The 17813-nt window shown below is 33.5% G+C and overlaps 3 protein-coding genes and 1 long non-coding RNA gene across 6 annotated transcripts in view; 2 read left to right on the plus strand and 2 right to left on the minus strand.

Moving 5' to 3' along the window:
- The window catches only part of Mrpl52 (mitochondrial ribosomal protein L52), a 105018-nt gene extending 90231 nt beyond the window's left edge, over nucleotides 1-14787 (minus strand). Inside the window, exon 1 of the mRNA XM_072007456.1 lies at nucleotides 14784-14787. Coding sequence (XP_071863557.1) covers nucleotides 14784-14787 — 4 coding nt within the window. The remainder of the gene's footprint in view (nucleotides 1-14783) is intronic.
- On the plus strand, nucleotides 1211-10870 carry Ort (glycine receptor ora transientless). Of its 3 annotated transcripts, none has more exons than XM_072007430.1 (9): nucleotides 1211-1302; nucleotides 6435-6579; nucleotides 6860-6942; nucleotides 7097-7240; nucleotides 7419-7501; nucleotides 8050-8184; nucleotides 8445-8545; nucleotides 8920-9234; nucleotides 9911-10870. In XM_072007430.1, exons 2-9 carry the CDS (start codon nucleotides 6490-6492, stop codon nucleotides 10094-10096), a joined length of 1137 nt encoding a protein of 378 aa, XP_071863531.1. In that variant the 5' UTR covers nucleotides 1211-1302; nucleotides 6435-6489; the 3' UTR covers nucleotides 10097-10870. The 3 variants fall into 3 exon arrangements, with proteins under 3 accessions (XP_071863531.1, XP_071863528.1, XP_071863529.1); XM_072007427.1 differs by lacking the exon at nucleotides 1211-1302 and adding an exon at nucleotides 4748-5138; XM_072007428.1 differs by lacking the exon at nucleotides 1211-1302 and adding an exon at nucleotides 4749-5138 and having other exon boundaries at nucleotides 9944-10870.
- On the plus strand, nucleotides 14769-16082 carry LOC139989260 (uncharacterized). Its single transcript, XM_072007452.1, has 3 exons — nucleotides 14769-15029; nucleotides 15480-15713; nucleotides 15788-16082. Exons 1-3 carry the CDS (start codon nucleotides 14871-14873, stop codon nucleotides 15965-15967), a joined length of 573 nt encoding a protein of 190 aa, XP_071863553.1. The 5' UTR covers nucleotides 14769-14870; the 3' UTR covers nucleotides 15968-16082.
- Nucleotides 16083-17048: 966 nt separating this feature from the next.
- On the minus strand, nucleotides 17049-17671 carry LOC139989267 (uncharacterized). Its single transcript, XR_011800302.1, has 2 exons — nucleotides 17480-17671; nucleotides 17049-17306 (listed from the first exon to the last, which is right to left on the minus strand). It is a non-coding gene; the product is annotated as an uncharacterized lncRNA (long non-coding RNA).
- Nucleotides 17672-17813: the final 142 nt, after the last annotated feature.

Genomic DNA, 17813 nt, shown 5'->3' on the forward strand with positions numbered 1-17813 from the left:
GCCGTCTTATTCATGTATCATCGAGCATCGTGCAAGATTTCCAATTCATGCTCGTCGACTCCATTCGTTAAAAGTGGCGAGCGAGTTACACGAATGGAACGGTCTCGAAGGAATAGAAAAAATGAATCCGAAAATTGTGGCAATAGACGGCGAGACACTTTTCACTGGTAGAAATGCCGCAGACATGATCCTGCTGTCAGGGGACGGAGAGGGGCGGCTCGTGGTAACGAACCATCGAGAGCAGCTTCTTTTTACCTCGACAATCAGGTCATTGGGCCTGCAACACCACTGGGAATAGCAGAATGCCGTGAACCACTCGAACCGCTCCTTCAGCAATCCATTTCTCGGCTCTTTCCTTTCTAACGACAGCCAGCTGCAGTATCGACGTCAGTACTACGAAAAATGACGTCACCAGACGCATCGAAATATATATCCGATTTTGGCATGTGTCATGTATGTTTGTCATCGTATTGCCGTGAACCTAGGAATATCGGTCAATATCGGTTTTATTCTAGCGAAATAAGGGAGTTTTTCAAGATATACAAAAAGGAAGTATCTCAGTTGGTTATTTATATTCTTTAATACAGTAATTAGGATGTTTATACATTTATGGGAAATTCGAAAGTGCAGTGTATTTTATTGCTCTTTATGAATCATATATAAATCATGCTTATCAATATCATAGATTGAAAAGTAAAAAAAAAGCGATGATGTTATTAACATTATTCTGTGAAATTCACTTTAGAATTTACTACTTATAGTTTGTACAACCACCTTTTTATCATAAATGAGATAATTGAAAAAGATTACAAACAAACCGTTGTTTTAACGTTGGCCCTCAATGTTAAATGTTAAAGAAACACTACCACTCAACTGGAAACAAAGCAAAATATTTCCAATAAATAAAATTTACTTTTTTGAGGCCGCTAACCCTAATATGTTTTAAGTTTCGAATGTAATATAAAAGACACAATTAAAGCAGATCCTATGATAAATCAATTTCAGTGTTTCTCATTGGAGGAAGAATGTAAACTCATCTTTAAAGACAAAGGTACCGATTTCAAGAGATATTTATCGTACTGTCCGAATGTAGAAGCAACATTGAATTTTTTATTTTTCTTGATAATTTTCCTTCTCAAAGGAATCCAGACGTAGCAATGTCTGCGCCAATGTGTTGCCATATCGCATACAGCACTCAACAATTAGAAAGGCATTGTGGAAACGCGTCTTTCAAAGAGGCTGGTCGATACTACGACTTAGAATCAGTGAAGGGAAAAGGAATTCGTTCTTATCATTTTCAAGGTAATGTCACGAGGTCAAGGTAGAAGTAAATATACTCGCCCTGACTAAGTATTATTCATTAATTACACGACGATATTAAATTTCCACTTTTCTTCGCGATTTCATGTTTTATACACATTCTTTTATCAAATTTCTCTTAAAGTGTTTAATTTTGGGTGTTCACAATTTGTTTGTAACCTTTTAATTAATAATTTTAATAAACTGTGGGGTCCCTGGCATTTATAAAAAGATCAATGATCTTATGATTTGCAGCCCTTCATAAAACTTCTTTCTTCCTTTATCTTTTTAACTATTTCGTATTCCTAAAATGAAAGAAAAGTTTTATACATGAAGAAATACGAAAACTTCTTCGTACCTTGTTGAAAACACGTATATCGCTTTATTACACCAAAATTAAATAATTAATTTTTAAATATGGACGTTACACATTACTCTATTAAATGTACGTATACGTAAACCAACAAAATTCGATCGGGAGGAATTTTCGTAAACGTTACCGTGACGTGAATTACGGTTCCACGTAGAGGAAGAGTATTAAAATTTCTGAGGAAACTTATGTCGTTAATTGTGGTGGTATATACTAATGAGAGCGAACACAGCTTCTTCCTTACGTGTCACGTGGTAAAGAAGTGTCATTTTAAGGTAGAACATTGATCTCGATTATCCTCCACTGTTAATGATAGTATCAGTATCATTCGTTTAATGAGAATAGTTATATGTAATGATTATTTGACTATAAGTTGAGAAATAAGAACGATTTAATACTTCGAATGAAAAACATTTCAGGAAATACGGAGATGTATCACTGATGAATAAGTATATTTTATATCGGTGGTTCCAATTATTTCTAACATGCATATTAAATTCTCTACTCTAAGTAACAGTCTTTCGATAGAAATAATATCTCCCTCCTCCCTTATTTTAAAACTATTATATTTCAAACGTTTCATATAAAAGACAGAATAGATGCACTTTTTGAATGTTGTGTAGGAAAAATAACGACCTTGTTCTTAAAAAGGTGAACATAAAGTGATGACTTCGGGATAAGGACAACGACGAGCGTGCTTTAGGCTATTGATAACAATGCAAAGTTTCTGGGAATCATTGATAACGATCGGGACCACTTTTGATGTCGAGCCACCCTTGCAGAGAAGTGCATTTCTATAGTGAGATATACCGCAGGTATCTCCTCGAGTTTTAACGCCTATCTCTTTCTCGTCACTTAATATTTCTCGCTTCCTATCTTTTACATAAGAGGATTCTAAAAGGTAATACTCTATTGTTAATACTCCAGGCTTCCAATAAATTTCTAAATCCCATTGTTAACGACTAATAGAGACATCGTTATGAAGATATATTCCACAGCAGGTGTCGAAAAGACCATGCACTTATATATATGTTAGTATCCATAAGCCTCTAATACCTTTTAGTATTAAAAATTGAATTTTAGGATTTTTTTAAACTATGGATTTCCTCAGTTATATTACTTTTCTTCTGAATCCCTCAATTATTAAATGACGTTAAAACTCATTAAGTCTGTGTATTATAGGAAAAACGAAAATATATTATACATCGAATATTCTATGATAAGTCTGATTTAGGGAAGTTTATATTTAAAGTTCGTAAGTGTCCGGTGACTATAGACGAGATTGTATACATAATTTCGGGGAAGTGAGTGAACATGTGTACGTGCGCGCGCGCGAGAGTGCTCATGCGTGTCTATATACCTTCTCGAAGAGCGTCCACTTCACGATGCACGAGCGACGCGAACACGTAGCATTCTATTCGCGGCACAATTTTCGAGGATCGATATATCGAGCGGCGTGTCCCGTTGGTCGACGACAATGTCTTCAAATAGCACGGTAGTTAACGTCTCTGAGAGTCACCCTTAAGGAGGGTGGCGAGAGCGAGAGGAGAGATTGCAGGATCCATTCCTTTCCTTTCCACCTCGATTCTTCTGCTTTCTCTTCCTCTCGTCAACGGTGACGTGCTTCCTCTCCACTCTTCTCTTTTTCTTCCTGCCCGTGTTTTCATCGTAATTTCGATTGGTCTTTCAATTTTTCATTGGGTTCGTTTTGTCGATTATCAGATCTTTGATTTTCGATGATCGCGTACCAGTTGTTTTGGAGAGTTTTAAGTATCAATTATGGAAATCTGTCTTTTTCTAATTATTTTGAGATTAAGAATGCATGTATGCATCAAGCAAAATTCACGATCTTGGCCTGTGAACGTTTATTTGCGTTCAACGATGTCTGTAATTACTTTTTTATTTCAAAGAAATATATGTGTCGTAGTTAGATCTTCTTTGCAATTTGAAGATTGAATATTTCAATGCTTTTATAATATTTCTAATATATTTGGCTCGTTTTGTTGATGTTTTGTATATGAAATTTCAAAATATCAAATAAAAATTATTTTTCGCTAATTACATTAAACGTCTTCTTCCTGATCCTTCTTCTTCTTAGAGATCTTATCAGAAAACGAAAGATGGTTTTGTATACGTCCTTAGGTTGCAACCACATCAAAGAAAGCTGTGCCTTGATATTCTGTTCTTCACCACTCGTTACGCGCTTCTCCGTGGAGTATTCTAAACCTAGCGAATAGACACGTTTTCATCGTGCGGAATGAATTCTGCTAATGAATCTCCGGCAATGAAAAACAATTTAACCGTTCCACCGACACCTCTGTAGCGTTGCTTTAAAGTATGATGTTCTTGTGAACAGAGAATAGAATAGAAAGTGAGTATGAGAAATTAATTCGTGCTATTCTATCAATGGCTTAATAATTTCTCTAAACAACATTAAATCCCAAGTGCGCTTTAAAATTCCAGGAAACAAATCTACTGAGAAGAAAAATACGTAATGACATCATGATGTAACGACGCGAAGCGGGCGAACGAAACACGTGCAAATTCCGCATGGTCCCTTATTCATCGGTGCGTTATTCTTACCTCGTAGTATTCATCGTGGCAATTAACATGCGGTGGTAGAGTGTGTTGCGAGTTGTGCGCGATTACGGCACCTATCTAAAGCGGAGGATGTCACGGACATGCCGCATTGGGGTAAATTCGTGTCGTCGGAACCATCTCGTAACGCTTTAGGGACCCACCGGGGATTACCACCACTTCTTTCAACACGTCGGTCCTCGCGCGGTACTCTCTCTTTCTCGACCCTTTCCAACCCCTGTCTTCGTTTTCTGTACACGTCACCAAGCTCGCGAGAGAGAGTTACCCCTTCTTTCCCCTTTCTTCATCCCTCTGTATCGAGTTAAGAGGAAGAAACGGCGGGGTGGCGGCGAGGTATATTGGGATGTACCTCCGGTGGTACTTGCTGGTCCACCACCTCCATCGCTACCACCACCGCGCTACCATCGAGCATCCACCTCCACCTCTGCCTCTCTACGAAGCAACGATGAGGATTCTGCAGCTTCGGCAAAGTCGTTTGAAGAAGTCAGTCGACGGTTGTACGTCCTCGCGATTCGGGGAATAGCGGTCAGGGGGAAGAGAGAAGAAAGAAGCAAAAGAGTCGCAGTCACTGTCACCAACTGAGAATCGCCTTGTCTTCTAGCCAGGGGCTGCCGCAAACAACGTTCTTTTCTCCTTTCTCTTCCGTCTCGCCTTCTTCCTCGTCGTTCGTCTGTCGTCTTCACTGTCCGGAACGCTTCTTCGCTGTTCTCCGCTTCGCTGTTGGTTCGTTCCGCTTCTGACACGAGGAAGATGCGCTGAGAACTGATCGACGAAGAATGTCGATGGACGAGACGCATGGAGGCAGCATGGTTTCCGCAATCCTTTCCTCGATCGTGCTTCTTCTCCTGCTCGGACGCACCGCAGACGCTCAGTAAGATTCTTCTCCGTAGATGGCCTCTTCCTCTTCCGCTTTTCCAATCGACATTGCCGGCCATCTTAAGCTCTTCCGCAAGGCCAGATCCTCTCCTTCGGTTTATATCTTTGTACCAAGATTCTCGGGAATTCCAACATCTTAACGACATATCTCGTTGGAGGGACGTAATTGTAGAATTTTTTCGTCTTACGAGTAATTTGTTCGTAAGAAATAATTGTTAGTAAGAAATGTTCCCCACGAATGTAGGATTCTCCGATGCAAAGATACTGCAATAACTATACCGAATACCGTTGTTTTTGTAGTTATATTTTTTCCCTGTTTTAGAGTTTGTTGGTTTTTCAAGTGGAAATTTTTGTTATTTCCTTGAGTAAGATTTTAATTCTAAAAAGGTTTCTTTCGATAGACAATCTGAAACAAAATTGTAATGCTTTTTATTTATTAGCAAAATATCAATTTTTTCATATTCAGAATAGTATTCAGGAAATTGTAACATATAGATATTTTTTGATTACTTCTAATGAATTTCGTACGTAAAAATTATTAATGTAGGCACCTAAACGTTTTCTGAAAAAATTTGAATAAAATATTATATTTAGTTGGTATATGAAATCTTCAGAACACCGCAAGCAGAGGATACCAAACCCGATGAAATCACTATGAAGAATTTGAGATACTTTCGAAGAAACTCGGAAGTAAAAGTTTAAAGTATTAAACAAAATTGCAGTGAAGTCGATAAAGCGCAGTGTGTAGCGTGTAATAAAATTGTTGTTCATGTCAAAATAATGATAATTCCAAGTAGTTGTGCAAATATGTGTATGATATTAAAGTGTCGTAAAGCAACGTGTTAAAAACGGTGAAAAGATTATCAACGATGCATAATAAACGAACGCGAGAGAGTGTGAAGAAGCAGTTCTGAGCTTTTATGAATTTCAGTCGTAATTTTTCGCTTCATGTGTTTCGTACACAGTGTGTTTAAGAAACATTGAAACATACAGTGAAATCTTATTTTTCTTTCGCGACGGTATAAAACTACAAGTTAAAAAATAGTGAAACGTTTGTGAAAGAAATTTCTGGAAGTGAATCCGAGAAAAATTTTGCGCAAATCACTTCTATGTTTTAATCGCTTAAGATTTTGTTTCGTTATAAAATTTTGGTGCTAACAAGATATGAGGATAATTCTGATTTATGGATTAATATTAACACGAAATATTTATGTGGAAATTTATACACAGACTATATAATTCGATTAACAAAATGTCTGAACTTTTTTTAAATTGCGACCCGAAATTTCAGGAGGAGTTTGGAGTTCTTCGATCTGCTGCCGGAAGATCCTAAACTGTACGATAAAATGCGACCGCCAAAGAAAGATGGACAGGCGACTATCGTTTATTTCCATGTTACTGTTATGGGTCTTGATTCCATAGATGAAAATTCAATGGTAAGGTGCAATTTTTAAATTAAAAGGATTTTTTAAATTCACTAACCATTACATCGTTCTTAAACTACTTATGGCCTTAACATGGATGTGATCTCAAGTTCAAAGAAATTCTCGTAACTTTCGTGGCTGTTAATTTTTGCATCGCTGAAATGATTTCAAAATGTTTACTTTAATCATAAATGCTATATTCTGTTTCACAAAAGAAATTAGAGTACTTAAGCTTTAATGGGTAATTGATATTAAACTTTGATATGTCGATTTTCGTGATTTACTTTTGCAGACCTACGCAGCTGATATATTCTTCGCTCAAACTTGGAAAGATAACAGATTACGGTTGCCAGAAAATATGACATCTGAATACAGGTATGTGGAATTATCATGATTTAATTTAAAAAATATTGTTTTCTTAGTCGAAAATTCCAATTAAAGGAAAATATTTTTAGGCATAGTGTTCTTTATACTATTTTTTTTCTGTTTTATAAATATACGTGAAAAATTATCAAATGTATCGTTCAAGATTGCTGGAAGTCGATTGGTTGAAGAATATGTGGCGGCCGGATTCGTTCTTCAAGAATGCCAAATCGGTGACTTTTCAAACGATGACTATACCGAATCATTACTTATGGTTGTATAAAGACAAGACTATTTTATACATGGTCAAGTAAGAAAAGAAAGCTCCAAGATTCTCAATACTATTGTCGATCATTTTTATTCTATTTTTACAGTGGTAGTAATAGTAGTATAGTTTGTTTTAGCTCTTGATTAGAAAGCTTTTATTTCTCACCTTTGTCTCTTCTTTTCCTTCATTAAAGAAACAAAATTTTTGTACGATGTTTCAGATTAACGCTGAAGTTATCCTGTGCCATGAACTTCCTGATCTATCCTCACGACACGCAAGAGTGTAAATTACAAATGGAAAGCTGTGAGTGACGCTTCCCCTCTATATCAACTTCTAAATCCTTGACTTTATATTTTACCTGTAGTAAAATAGAATGTTATATATCTTATATCTTCGATCGTTGCCATACACTTTATTTTATCCTCATTTAATAACGATTCATTTTCATCATCTGCGCTCTAATCTTACCATTTAATTCATTACAGTTTCTTCCATACACAATTTTCAGGAATTCTTACGATTTCCTTCTATTATTATCACACAGTCTACTTTATCTCCACTTTTCGATAATACATTTTTATCTGCGTTCCAATTTTCCATCCAATTCGCTACGATTCCTTAAAACATAGAAAACGATCGATAGATATCGATAGAAAACGCGGTGTCGCTGATATAGTATAAAAAAAGTCCTCGAAAGACGTCCAATATCAGCGACAATCGAGTTGAGTCAAAGGAGATCGGACAATCGTGTTTTATTTCGGAACGGTACCGTAGACCTGCATGAATATTCCTTTAATTTTACGAAGTGAATGCCGTGCCATTTCACAAGAACAAAACAACTCGGTCAACAGTATCGCACACGACGGATGAAATGATCTTCCAATGGGATCCTGACGTGCCACTCGTCGTCGATGAAAACATTGAGCTGCCACAGCTGCAACTGGTTAAGAATTACACGGCCGATTGCACGCAAGTCTACTCTACTGGTAAGTGACGCTCCGTGTCGACGTTGTTTTTAGCCATGGAAGAAAGAACACTCTTTTTCTTCCTAATTAACTGTTTTAAATATGCCTCGAAATCAAAAAGGAACGTCAACCAAGCAAGAATCAGTTTCGCTTGAAAGTGAATGGTGTTGTTCGTGGATAAATGTTGATGTCTGGTGTGTCTTCGCGTTATTAAGTTAAGAAAGGTTCAGAGTCGAGCGTAGATGAATTAATAGAATTAATTGAAACTTTTTAATGTTCAGGTAACTTCACTTGCCTCGAGGTAGTGTTCGTCTTGAAACGTAGACTTGGTTATTACTTGTTTCATACTTACGTTCCTACCTGTCTAATCGTTATCATGTCGGTAAGTTCGAGGTTGAAATACGGATAATAAAAAATGTCTTATTTTTCTGTTATCATAGAACACACTATGCTTTTAAAATTATTAACATCCTAGATATTTTTTCTATAACGATTAATCAATTTTTTATTTCATTTCTACAATCCTGCAATCTTACTTTGTCGTATTTAAATATAGACCAATTGATCTGTTTCTTAGAGATATAATCTCTTTCTTCATATTTCAAACTTTTGATCCGATGTTAATCATACTTCGTTTAACTTCTAACTCTTATGAAGACAATTTATCAGCCATTTATTTTAATACTTTTCCTATTAATTTCGTAACATTTATAACGTTGCCTTTATTTCGAAATCAGTTACTTATATCTTGCGTAGTGGGTTTCCTTTTGGATAAAACCGGAAGCGGCGCCAGCCAGGGTAACGCTAGGTGTAACTTCCTTGCTGACCCTTTCAACGCAACACGCGAAGAGTCAAGCTTCCTTGCCTCCTGTTTCGTATCTAAAGGCCGTAGATGCGTTTATGTCGGTTTGCACTGTCTTCGTGTTCATGGCGTTGATGGAGTATTGCTTGGTCAACATCGTTCTCGGCGACTCGGATACGCCTCCGAAACCGGCACCTCCGCCTCAGCCGCCATCTTCCAGCGGCACCGATGCCGCAAAGCTCGATAAAATTTTCGACATCGCTACTAAGGTAACGCCTGGATGAACATCTAAATGACTCAGACAGCTTCTGTGCCTCGGAGAAGGAGGATAAAAGTTCGTTCTATCGTTTGCGTTTCTGAAAATTGCGTAGAAAATATGATTGGCTTAAAGAAAGTTGATTTATCCAAATTTATAACGTTTTATGTCCTTCGCATCATCTTTAACAACAAACGTTGATGCCTTTTTATCGTGTTTTAAATAACATCCCAGACAGATGGTTGTCGGATATTTTTAAAGATAATTCTAACGTAAGTAGTTCTTACAATTATTTGAACGAGCTTGTTACTTTGCAGAAACTTTGAAATTAAATAAAATTTGATTCAAAATCGATAGCTGAAACACAATCATCTTCTTTAAGAATCATAAAATGTAGACGCAATGATATTTTTTACTTCATCGTGTTTTTACGAAAGAGATATTTGAGCAATTTTATGTTAACATCTGCAACTTTGCAGCTTTGAACAAAAAAGTATATTGAAGGTAACGTACCAAGACCAAAATCTATCGGCGCGGTGAAAAAGAGAAAGAAATTAGAAGGTTCCTCGATGGAAGGTATGAAAATTATTTCACCGCGTTATCGACCACGCGTTCATCTCTCCGCGGCTCCGAGGCACAGAAGCGTTGTCTGCACAGCGGCAGTTCAAGTTGCGATCGTTATCACGCAGGAGAACACAATATTGTTATCCGGCCGATCGCAGAAATCGACAACCGGTCCACCGCCAGGCCCTACACCTGCCCAAAGGGCGCGAATGCGTGCCCTCAACATCGATCGAGTCTCTCGTGTCTTCTTCCCTTTCTTATTCGCCGTATTAAATGTAACTTACTGGATAATGTTCGCCGAGTATATTTAAGTTATCGTGGAAACCGATTGCAACGAGCTCGAACAAATAGAAATGGAAACGTCGATGTTGAAAAACGAGATATCAGACTAAAAGGAAGAGACGACGTTGGAAGAAGATGCGGAAACGAATCCTGATCGTAGCTGTATTCTTGAAGGATACGGTCGAATAGAATGTTTTCATTGAGAAAGTGTTACAGATCGAAAGTCGATTCTGAAAGTGAATCTTCATTGATAAGCTTGTTTTTGTTCAGGTCGTTGCCCTAATTGATAGAACACTGGTAGAGATCGAGGGTTTCAAGTTGCATAGAGTAGATGGAAGAATCTTGGTACAATGAAGAAGAACATGTAGAAGCAATAAACAAAAGCGTTTTCTTCTTATAAAAAAAGGAAGGTTGCTCAAAATTTTTGAATAATCTAAAAATCGGAAAACTTGTTGAGGTCTTGTATATATAATTTTATAGAGTTTATGTTTGAATGGAAGTGAAAAGTATCGAACTTGACTATTTCTTTGTGGACAAAAAAAGTTGACTTTCTTCTCCATTGCACCGTTATTTTCAACCCACTCTACTTAATGAATACACGTGATATATACTTCGTATAATAAAATCCATTGATTACAAATATAAACTGTACGTTCATTTATCGAATCGTAACTCAAAGGAAAATGAGAACACAATGACGGCAGAAAAGTGATACGAGAAAATAAGCGATCGTTAATTGTATTCTTTTAAAGGCGTCGATTAGTACGCTGTTTTATCCTTTTCATTACGAGCGAACGAAGGGAGAGAAAAAAAAAAAAAGAGAAAAAAGATACGCGAAACAGTAGTTAACGGTGATCGATGCGTCTGAGTGAATATTAAAAGTTGTATGACTGTATCGAAGAATTTGCACATATATTCGTTCATGATAAGTGGAATATGGAACTGTTTGAATGCACCGTTTGATCCGTTCAATAATTTCACAATTGTTTCACGTTAGATTACAAAAAGTGAAATATTGAAAAAGCATATTAAAATATTCGAGAATCTACTATTAAATTGTTTTAAATTTATAATTATACTATTGTTAAAAGATAATATGTGTTTTGTTGTAAGAACTTACTCATTGATGATAAATGTCGCTGAATTAATTGTTAATAATTGATAACTGTACAATTGTTAACGTAAATCTAATTAAACTAACTAGTAAATTAACAGTGGACAGGTGTTGTAACAAGATCGTTACATTCTGTTCGCTGTCTTTCCGTTTACTAACAATGATTATCAAATATGAGAAGATATTACACGAGAGTATTCTCATATCTTTACGGCTAAAATGTTTCTATAATGAATATCCTTTTTCCGAGAAAGCTTGATCATCTCGTTGTAATTTTTGAAATTTTCGCTTCCGAGGTTATTTGTAACATGTTTACCGCGTACGTCACAGCGCTACGATATCAAAGTAATTACAAAATATGGAATTTAAGTGAAACACATGTCGTTCCAGAAACTTCGATGAAAAAATATAAAAATTGTTATAGAATAAAATTCTAAACTCTAAATCTTTCTTAGCGAAATTTTATCGCGGCGGCACGAATGAATAACAAATGTAGGCTATATATGTATATATATATATATATATATAGTCTACATTTATAGATACATATCTATATACATAAATAATCTAGATATACAATATAACATACATATACATATTTATATTTATATATAATATAAATATAAATTACAATAATTAATATAAATTAGTATTTATATTTATATATAATATAAATATAAATATATATATATATATATATAATGTAGTCATGATATTAAACAGAAGAAGGAGAAAGAGAAGAGAATGCAGTACTTAAAACGCTCACGAAAATACGGGAAACATTGAATGAAACGTAACGTAAAATGGATATAAAATGAACGTTTCGAATAGAAAGATTCGAATCACTTATGCATAAATGTGAGAAAATTGTAGAATTGTGGATTTCTAGTACGTTATTTGACCTAATTCAAATCTCCAGTATTTACGGATTTTTACATAACTCTGGTTCGAAGACTTTTAATTAACGCTATGCGTTGAACGCACTTGTACAGCAAATAGACGTAGCAGAACACTTGTTTCGTTTGAGAAAACTAGTACAATACTATATTTACAAATCCGGCCGAAATATGATGGCGTTTACTCGTAAATGTGTCATACTGATTTTCTCTTTTTGGTCTTTCGTACAAGAGGTGCCCAAATTCATTTCTGACTGTCATAAACTTTATGCAGCTTTATATTTCAATCTTTTACTGTTTATCTATACTATGGATCATAAGTTTTATTTCCGATTACCACCTTTACCTATTATCATAAAAGTTTTTATATTTTCTAAAGTGTATATTATATTTCTTAATATTTTAGACATTTTATGGTTTTTCTTAAAGTTCTTGTTTTAGTTGTACACACACGCAAACAGTACATCATAAATATAAAGTCAAGTTTCTTTTTATGCGGGAAAATCCTCATGGACCGCGTGGTAATGTCGGACTTACCGACTAAAACCCCAAGGTGGTCGTACCAAGCGTGTTGCGGAGGGGGCTCTGGAAAATATAAAATTAACCTAAATATAAGTTAATTATACATATTAGTAATTTAGAATTAACACTATCTTTTTCAGTATTACAATTTGAAGGATAGTAAGTAAACAGTTATATTTACAAATCACAAGTAATTGTCATTTACTTGCATGCAGTATATATATGCAGTATAGTTTGATTCGATTTAATTATTATTTTGAGCAACGAGACACATAATAATAATGCACTAGAATTCAAAGACAGGTACGTTTGAAGCGCATTTAGATTGGGAATTACACAGTTAAAAGTGGTCGTTTTAATAGTAATAGGAACAATTTTTCCTCTTTAAGTAATAGGTAGACCTGTGCGTGAATTGTTAAAATTTCTGTAAACTAATTTCTTAAGAGGTGGTATCGAACTTATGATTGATAGTATGTGTAATACTGTTAAAACCAATAGGTTGAGAAACATTCAAGATGCATTCATTTATTTAAACTTCTAACGCGTAACAAATTCGGAAAAATGTAAACATAAAAATAAAAAATCTCATAATTCGAATTACGAAAAAATTTACGAATTAATTTTTATTTAAATATATTTGTTTTATTAATTTTTCAATTTCTTTACGATTATCGGATTGCCGTTATTATATTCTAACTCGAACAAAAGTTCATTATTTATTCTATGTTTAAAATACGTTGAAGAATGTCCTAAATATTAAAAATTGCGTTGCTGTTGAGGATCAGTCTTCTATGTTTTCAAGGATTTTGAGAATGCATTTTTTCCGCTCTTTTATCTCTCACTAAAATACGACCACCTCAAAGAGTTAAAAGGTGACACGTAAATAGACATCCCTGTTCTATATTTAAGAGAAAACAATATACGCTCTGGTAATTTCTACCATTTTTAATTTAATGTTACTACCATTTCATTTCATTAAAAAATTGATTGATAGAAACGATATATGATATCGTTTTGAATACTCCCCACGATCGATTAAAATCGATGTTTTAGTTTTCTCGATACGATATTAATTTTAACGATTACATACTTTCGATAAAAAATTAAGAACGTTAATACGATTGTTTTCGCACTTTGAATGAAATAAAATTTTAATCAAAAGTTCAAACAATCTATTGTAGAATATAGAAATCCAATCAATCTATATATATTATGTTATTAATTAATTGCTAGATTTTTAAAGGTACGAAAAAAATAAAAATGTTTTAAATTAATACCCCATAATACATATAATTATTGAATTTAAAAGGTGTTCGTCCGCTGATTTAAGCGGAAAGAAAGAAACAATAAGGTCTATTAGGAAATGTAAAAGATTGCTTTAACATTACGTCTCCTTTAGAGCAAAATCATTTTCAAGCACATCATTGTACATTACGTAATATTTAATATAAGAATAACGTCGCCTATTACATATTAAATTGATAATGATAACTGTATCACTTTTGTGGTTGTTGAATTCTTTACTTTTTTATTTTCTTTTACTATTTTACTTTTATCTTAATTTGGTATGTGTTTGATTTTATTAATTAGTTCATTTAGTTTAGTTTATTCCATTTACAGCGATGCGATTCATTTATTTTATTTCGGATTAAATGTTTAGAAGTCAGAAGGAGAATGTTAATACGTTGATTACAAACTTCCACTCAAATTTTTAAATTTTCAAACTTAAATTCATATCTTATCTCGTCTTGATTCAAATCTTTAAATTTTTTTGCTAACTTTATGTTGGTAGAGAGATATTGGTTAGGTTTTAATCATAGATGATGTACTGCATAGATCTAGCATGGAAACCAAAACACCGACCATGTAACAAATTTACATTTAACAAATTATATATATATATTATTTATATTATATATATAATTATATTTATATAGATAATGATATATATGTATATATTCAACCATTGAAATTGGTAAAATGAATAAATATCGTTTTATGTCATTTATATAAAAAAATATATCTTTTCTGTGGTAAATTAAACTTACTCAGTGTTAGATCGGTAATGTAGGAAGTGACATGAAAATGGTAACAGTCTGCCTAGTTTTCGGTTCATGTGACGTAATATACGTGTTGAGCTGTTGAATGATAGATCTATCTTATGCTTCGTCTATGGTAGTTTAAGCATCGAGTACAAAAGTAGTATACAAAAGTAGTATTCGTGAGTGATTTATATCAAAATACAATAATTATTATTATAAATCATTAACAATGCGTAATATCGAAATAAAAGCAAAAATTGATGATCCAGACCTTAAGATTTGTCGAGTTATACAATTAACAAAGCAGAACGGTATCATGAAAGTCATGAAACAGCATGATACTTTTTTTAAAGTCAGGGAAGGAAGATTAAAATTACGAAAATTCCAAGTAAGAAATTAATTACGTTTTTATATAGGATTGTTACTTTCTTATTTTCTATATACATATATATATGTGTGTGTGTGTGTGTGCGTGCGTGTGTGTGTGCGTGTGTGTATGTGTATATGTGTATATGTGTGTATATATATATATATGTGTGTGTGTTACTATATATAAGAACTATATACATATAAATAACAGTGTTTATTATACAAGGTTTCAGAGAATAAATAGTTATACATTTTTTAATTCCTGTTTCTATTTCTTCTCCTCTTCATATAACAGTAATTATCAATTCGATAGAAATATTATATATTAGAACCTGATGCAAAAGATAAAACCAGTCAAAAAGCAATGACGATGCTTTCAATGACACAGCAAAATAAGAGAGAATAACTATTACTATTGATCTTAACAGTCACCTAATTATGTAATAAGATAAATATATTTCTCACATAGGATGACTCAGGAGAATTAATTTACTACAAAAGATCTACTAAGTTTGGTCCAAAGCTTTCCAATTATGAAAAAGTAACCCTAAACAAATCTGCTTGTAGTCGTATCGCCAATATTTTAAGTGCATCAAATGGTTGTCTAGGCATTGTAAAAAAGATTAGAAAAGTGTTTATGATTGGTCAAACTCGTGTACATATTGATGATGTTGAAGGTTTAGGAACTTTTTTGGAATTAGAGGTTCGTAGAGCCATAAGGAATGGATTATTACACATTTGCACCTGTAAAATAATATAGTAGTGTCATTATTTTAGGTAGTCTTGACTGATGAACAGGATATAGAAACTGGTGAGAAGATTGCTCAGGACTTAATGTCTAAATTAGATATAAAACATGAAGATTTGATAGCAAATGCCTATATAGATCTACTACTTAATGAATTTACTAATGAATCTCCTAATGAATCTACTAATGAATTCGAACAATTGCAATAAAATTATATTTTTTATACATTAATGTTATTGTTATATTTTGTATGATTATTAAAAAAAATGTATAACACAAACAAAATTTAATTTTCATTTTACGAAATAAAGATGTTACATTTGTTTTAGTGCAAATTAAAATAATAATTTTATTTAAGAATGTCATTTTTACGTTGGAACAGTTTTCAAGGAATTGCTATATCAGTTATAAATATTTCAGAGAAATCTTTTAAAAATTCATTATCGAATGTATGGGTGATTTATTAGTCGTTGATTCTGTGTCGGTGTGTTAGTTAAAAAAAAAAAAAAAAAATGAAAAAAGAAGAATAGGGAAGACATGTAAAAGAGAAAAGGCAAGAATGAGGAGGCAATCGTACGTTACTATCATAACCGGGATACGTTATAGTGATAAAACAGCCCACACTACTCTTCCTTCCTTTTCGATGATCACATTCGTTTGTCACATTTCACGTGTACGAGTTCTACTTCATTACTGCACTTCTGTTATAAAGGTCATTATATTCTTGTTCCATTTTGAACTTAAAACAAAATTAGTCGATATTTCAAAATATGGCAGATTAAAAAGATACAATTTCAAACAATTTTAAATTACAAGATTATATAACCATGGACAGCAAATACCAAAGATTTATCAATACTATTTGCATAATATTTTAATTAATTTTAATATGTTATAAAAATTGTAGATATTTGTAATTCTATCTAAATTCAAAAGGAGGAGGGGATTTTCTCAAACGATTGTACTAAGTCGTTTTTGTAGAGAAGACCTCCGATTATAGCCAACAACCGAGATACTGGTCAGTCAGTCTCAACAGTTTGGTGTGCCAGCTATAAACCGAAGCGAAAAGAAATAAAGGAAACCGAATACAAGTGTGCTGCACATGTGAACTGTAGCCAACTGGTTGATGTAATGGACATCGCAGCGCGACACAACGCCTTGTGAATATCACAGGACAGCATATCTTTTATGTATACAGTACATATACTACTATATCAGCAATAATTTTGCATTATCACACAATAACTTTTTACGTATTATTAATGCCCGAATATAATTTTTGTTACACAGAGACAATCTAGTTTTTTAGTTTTAAAATAACAATAACTTACCTCCTCCTTTTAACATACATACATATATGTATGTATATATGTAAAAAAGCCTTGACGCTTGGGGCGATCGTCTAACTTTTGTCATCCTCGATTTTAAGGAGAAAAAGAGAAGACATTTGAGGGTGCCATAAATTAAGTTGTTTCTCTTAGTATATGATGGGCTAAACGAAACACAATAGTTTATCAAACGCTTGCTCAATATACATATGTACGTAGTCTGAAATTAATAATTTACAGTAATTATGATATTTTAAAGATTATATTGCTTTATTGTTAAAGATTTTATTAATTTTAATACTTTCAAGGTACAATATAAAATAAATATACATATAAAATATCTAAAATATACACAAATGTAAGTATACAAATTTTTAAAGAATTTTTAAATACCTTTCACAAAACAATTTCTCAGACCTCTAATTAAAAACTTAATACATCAATTCCCACGAATGGAATCTTCGAATCTTCGAAATAAATACACAACTTTTCTGACCTATCACTAAGTCTAAGCCAACTATAATAATCGGTGAATCATTTCGTCTTTCTCAATTTGACCTTTTGTTTAATCTCGTTTAGGATCCTTTAATCTATCAAATAAACAAAGAGAAACAAAACGAGTCTCCTTGTTTGCAGATAAAATTATTGCAAGCGGCTAATCCTTAAGTAAACCTTTTCTTGATAGACGCCCCCGCATTCGTTCCCCCACTCCGATATCGTTCTAAGA

Source organism: Bombus fervidus, chromosome 7, assembly GCF_041682495.2.
Source record: "Bombus fervidus isolate BK054 chromosome 7, iyBomFerv1, whole genome shotgun sequence".
Taxonomy (NCBI): domain Eukaryota; kingdom Metazoa; phylum Arthropoda; class Insecta; order Hymenoptera; family Apidae; genus Bombus; species Bombus fervidus.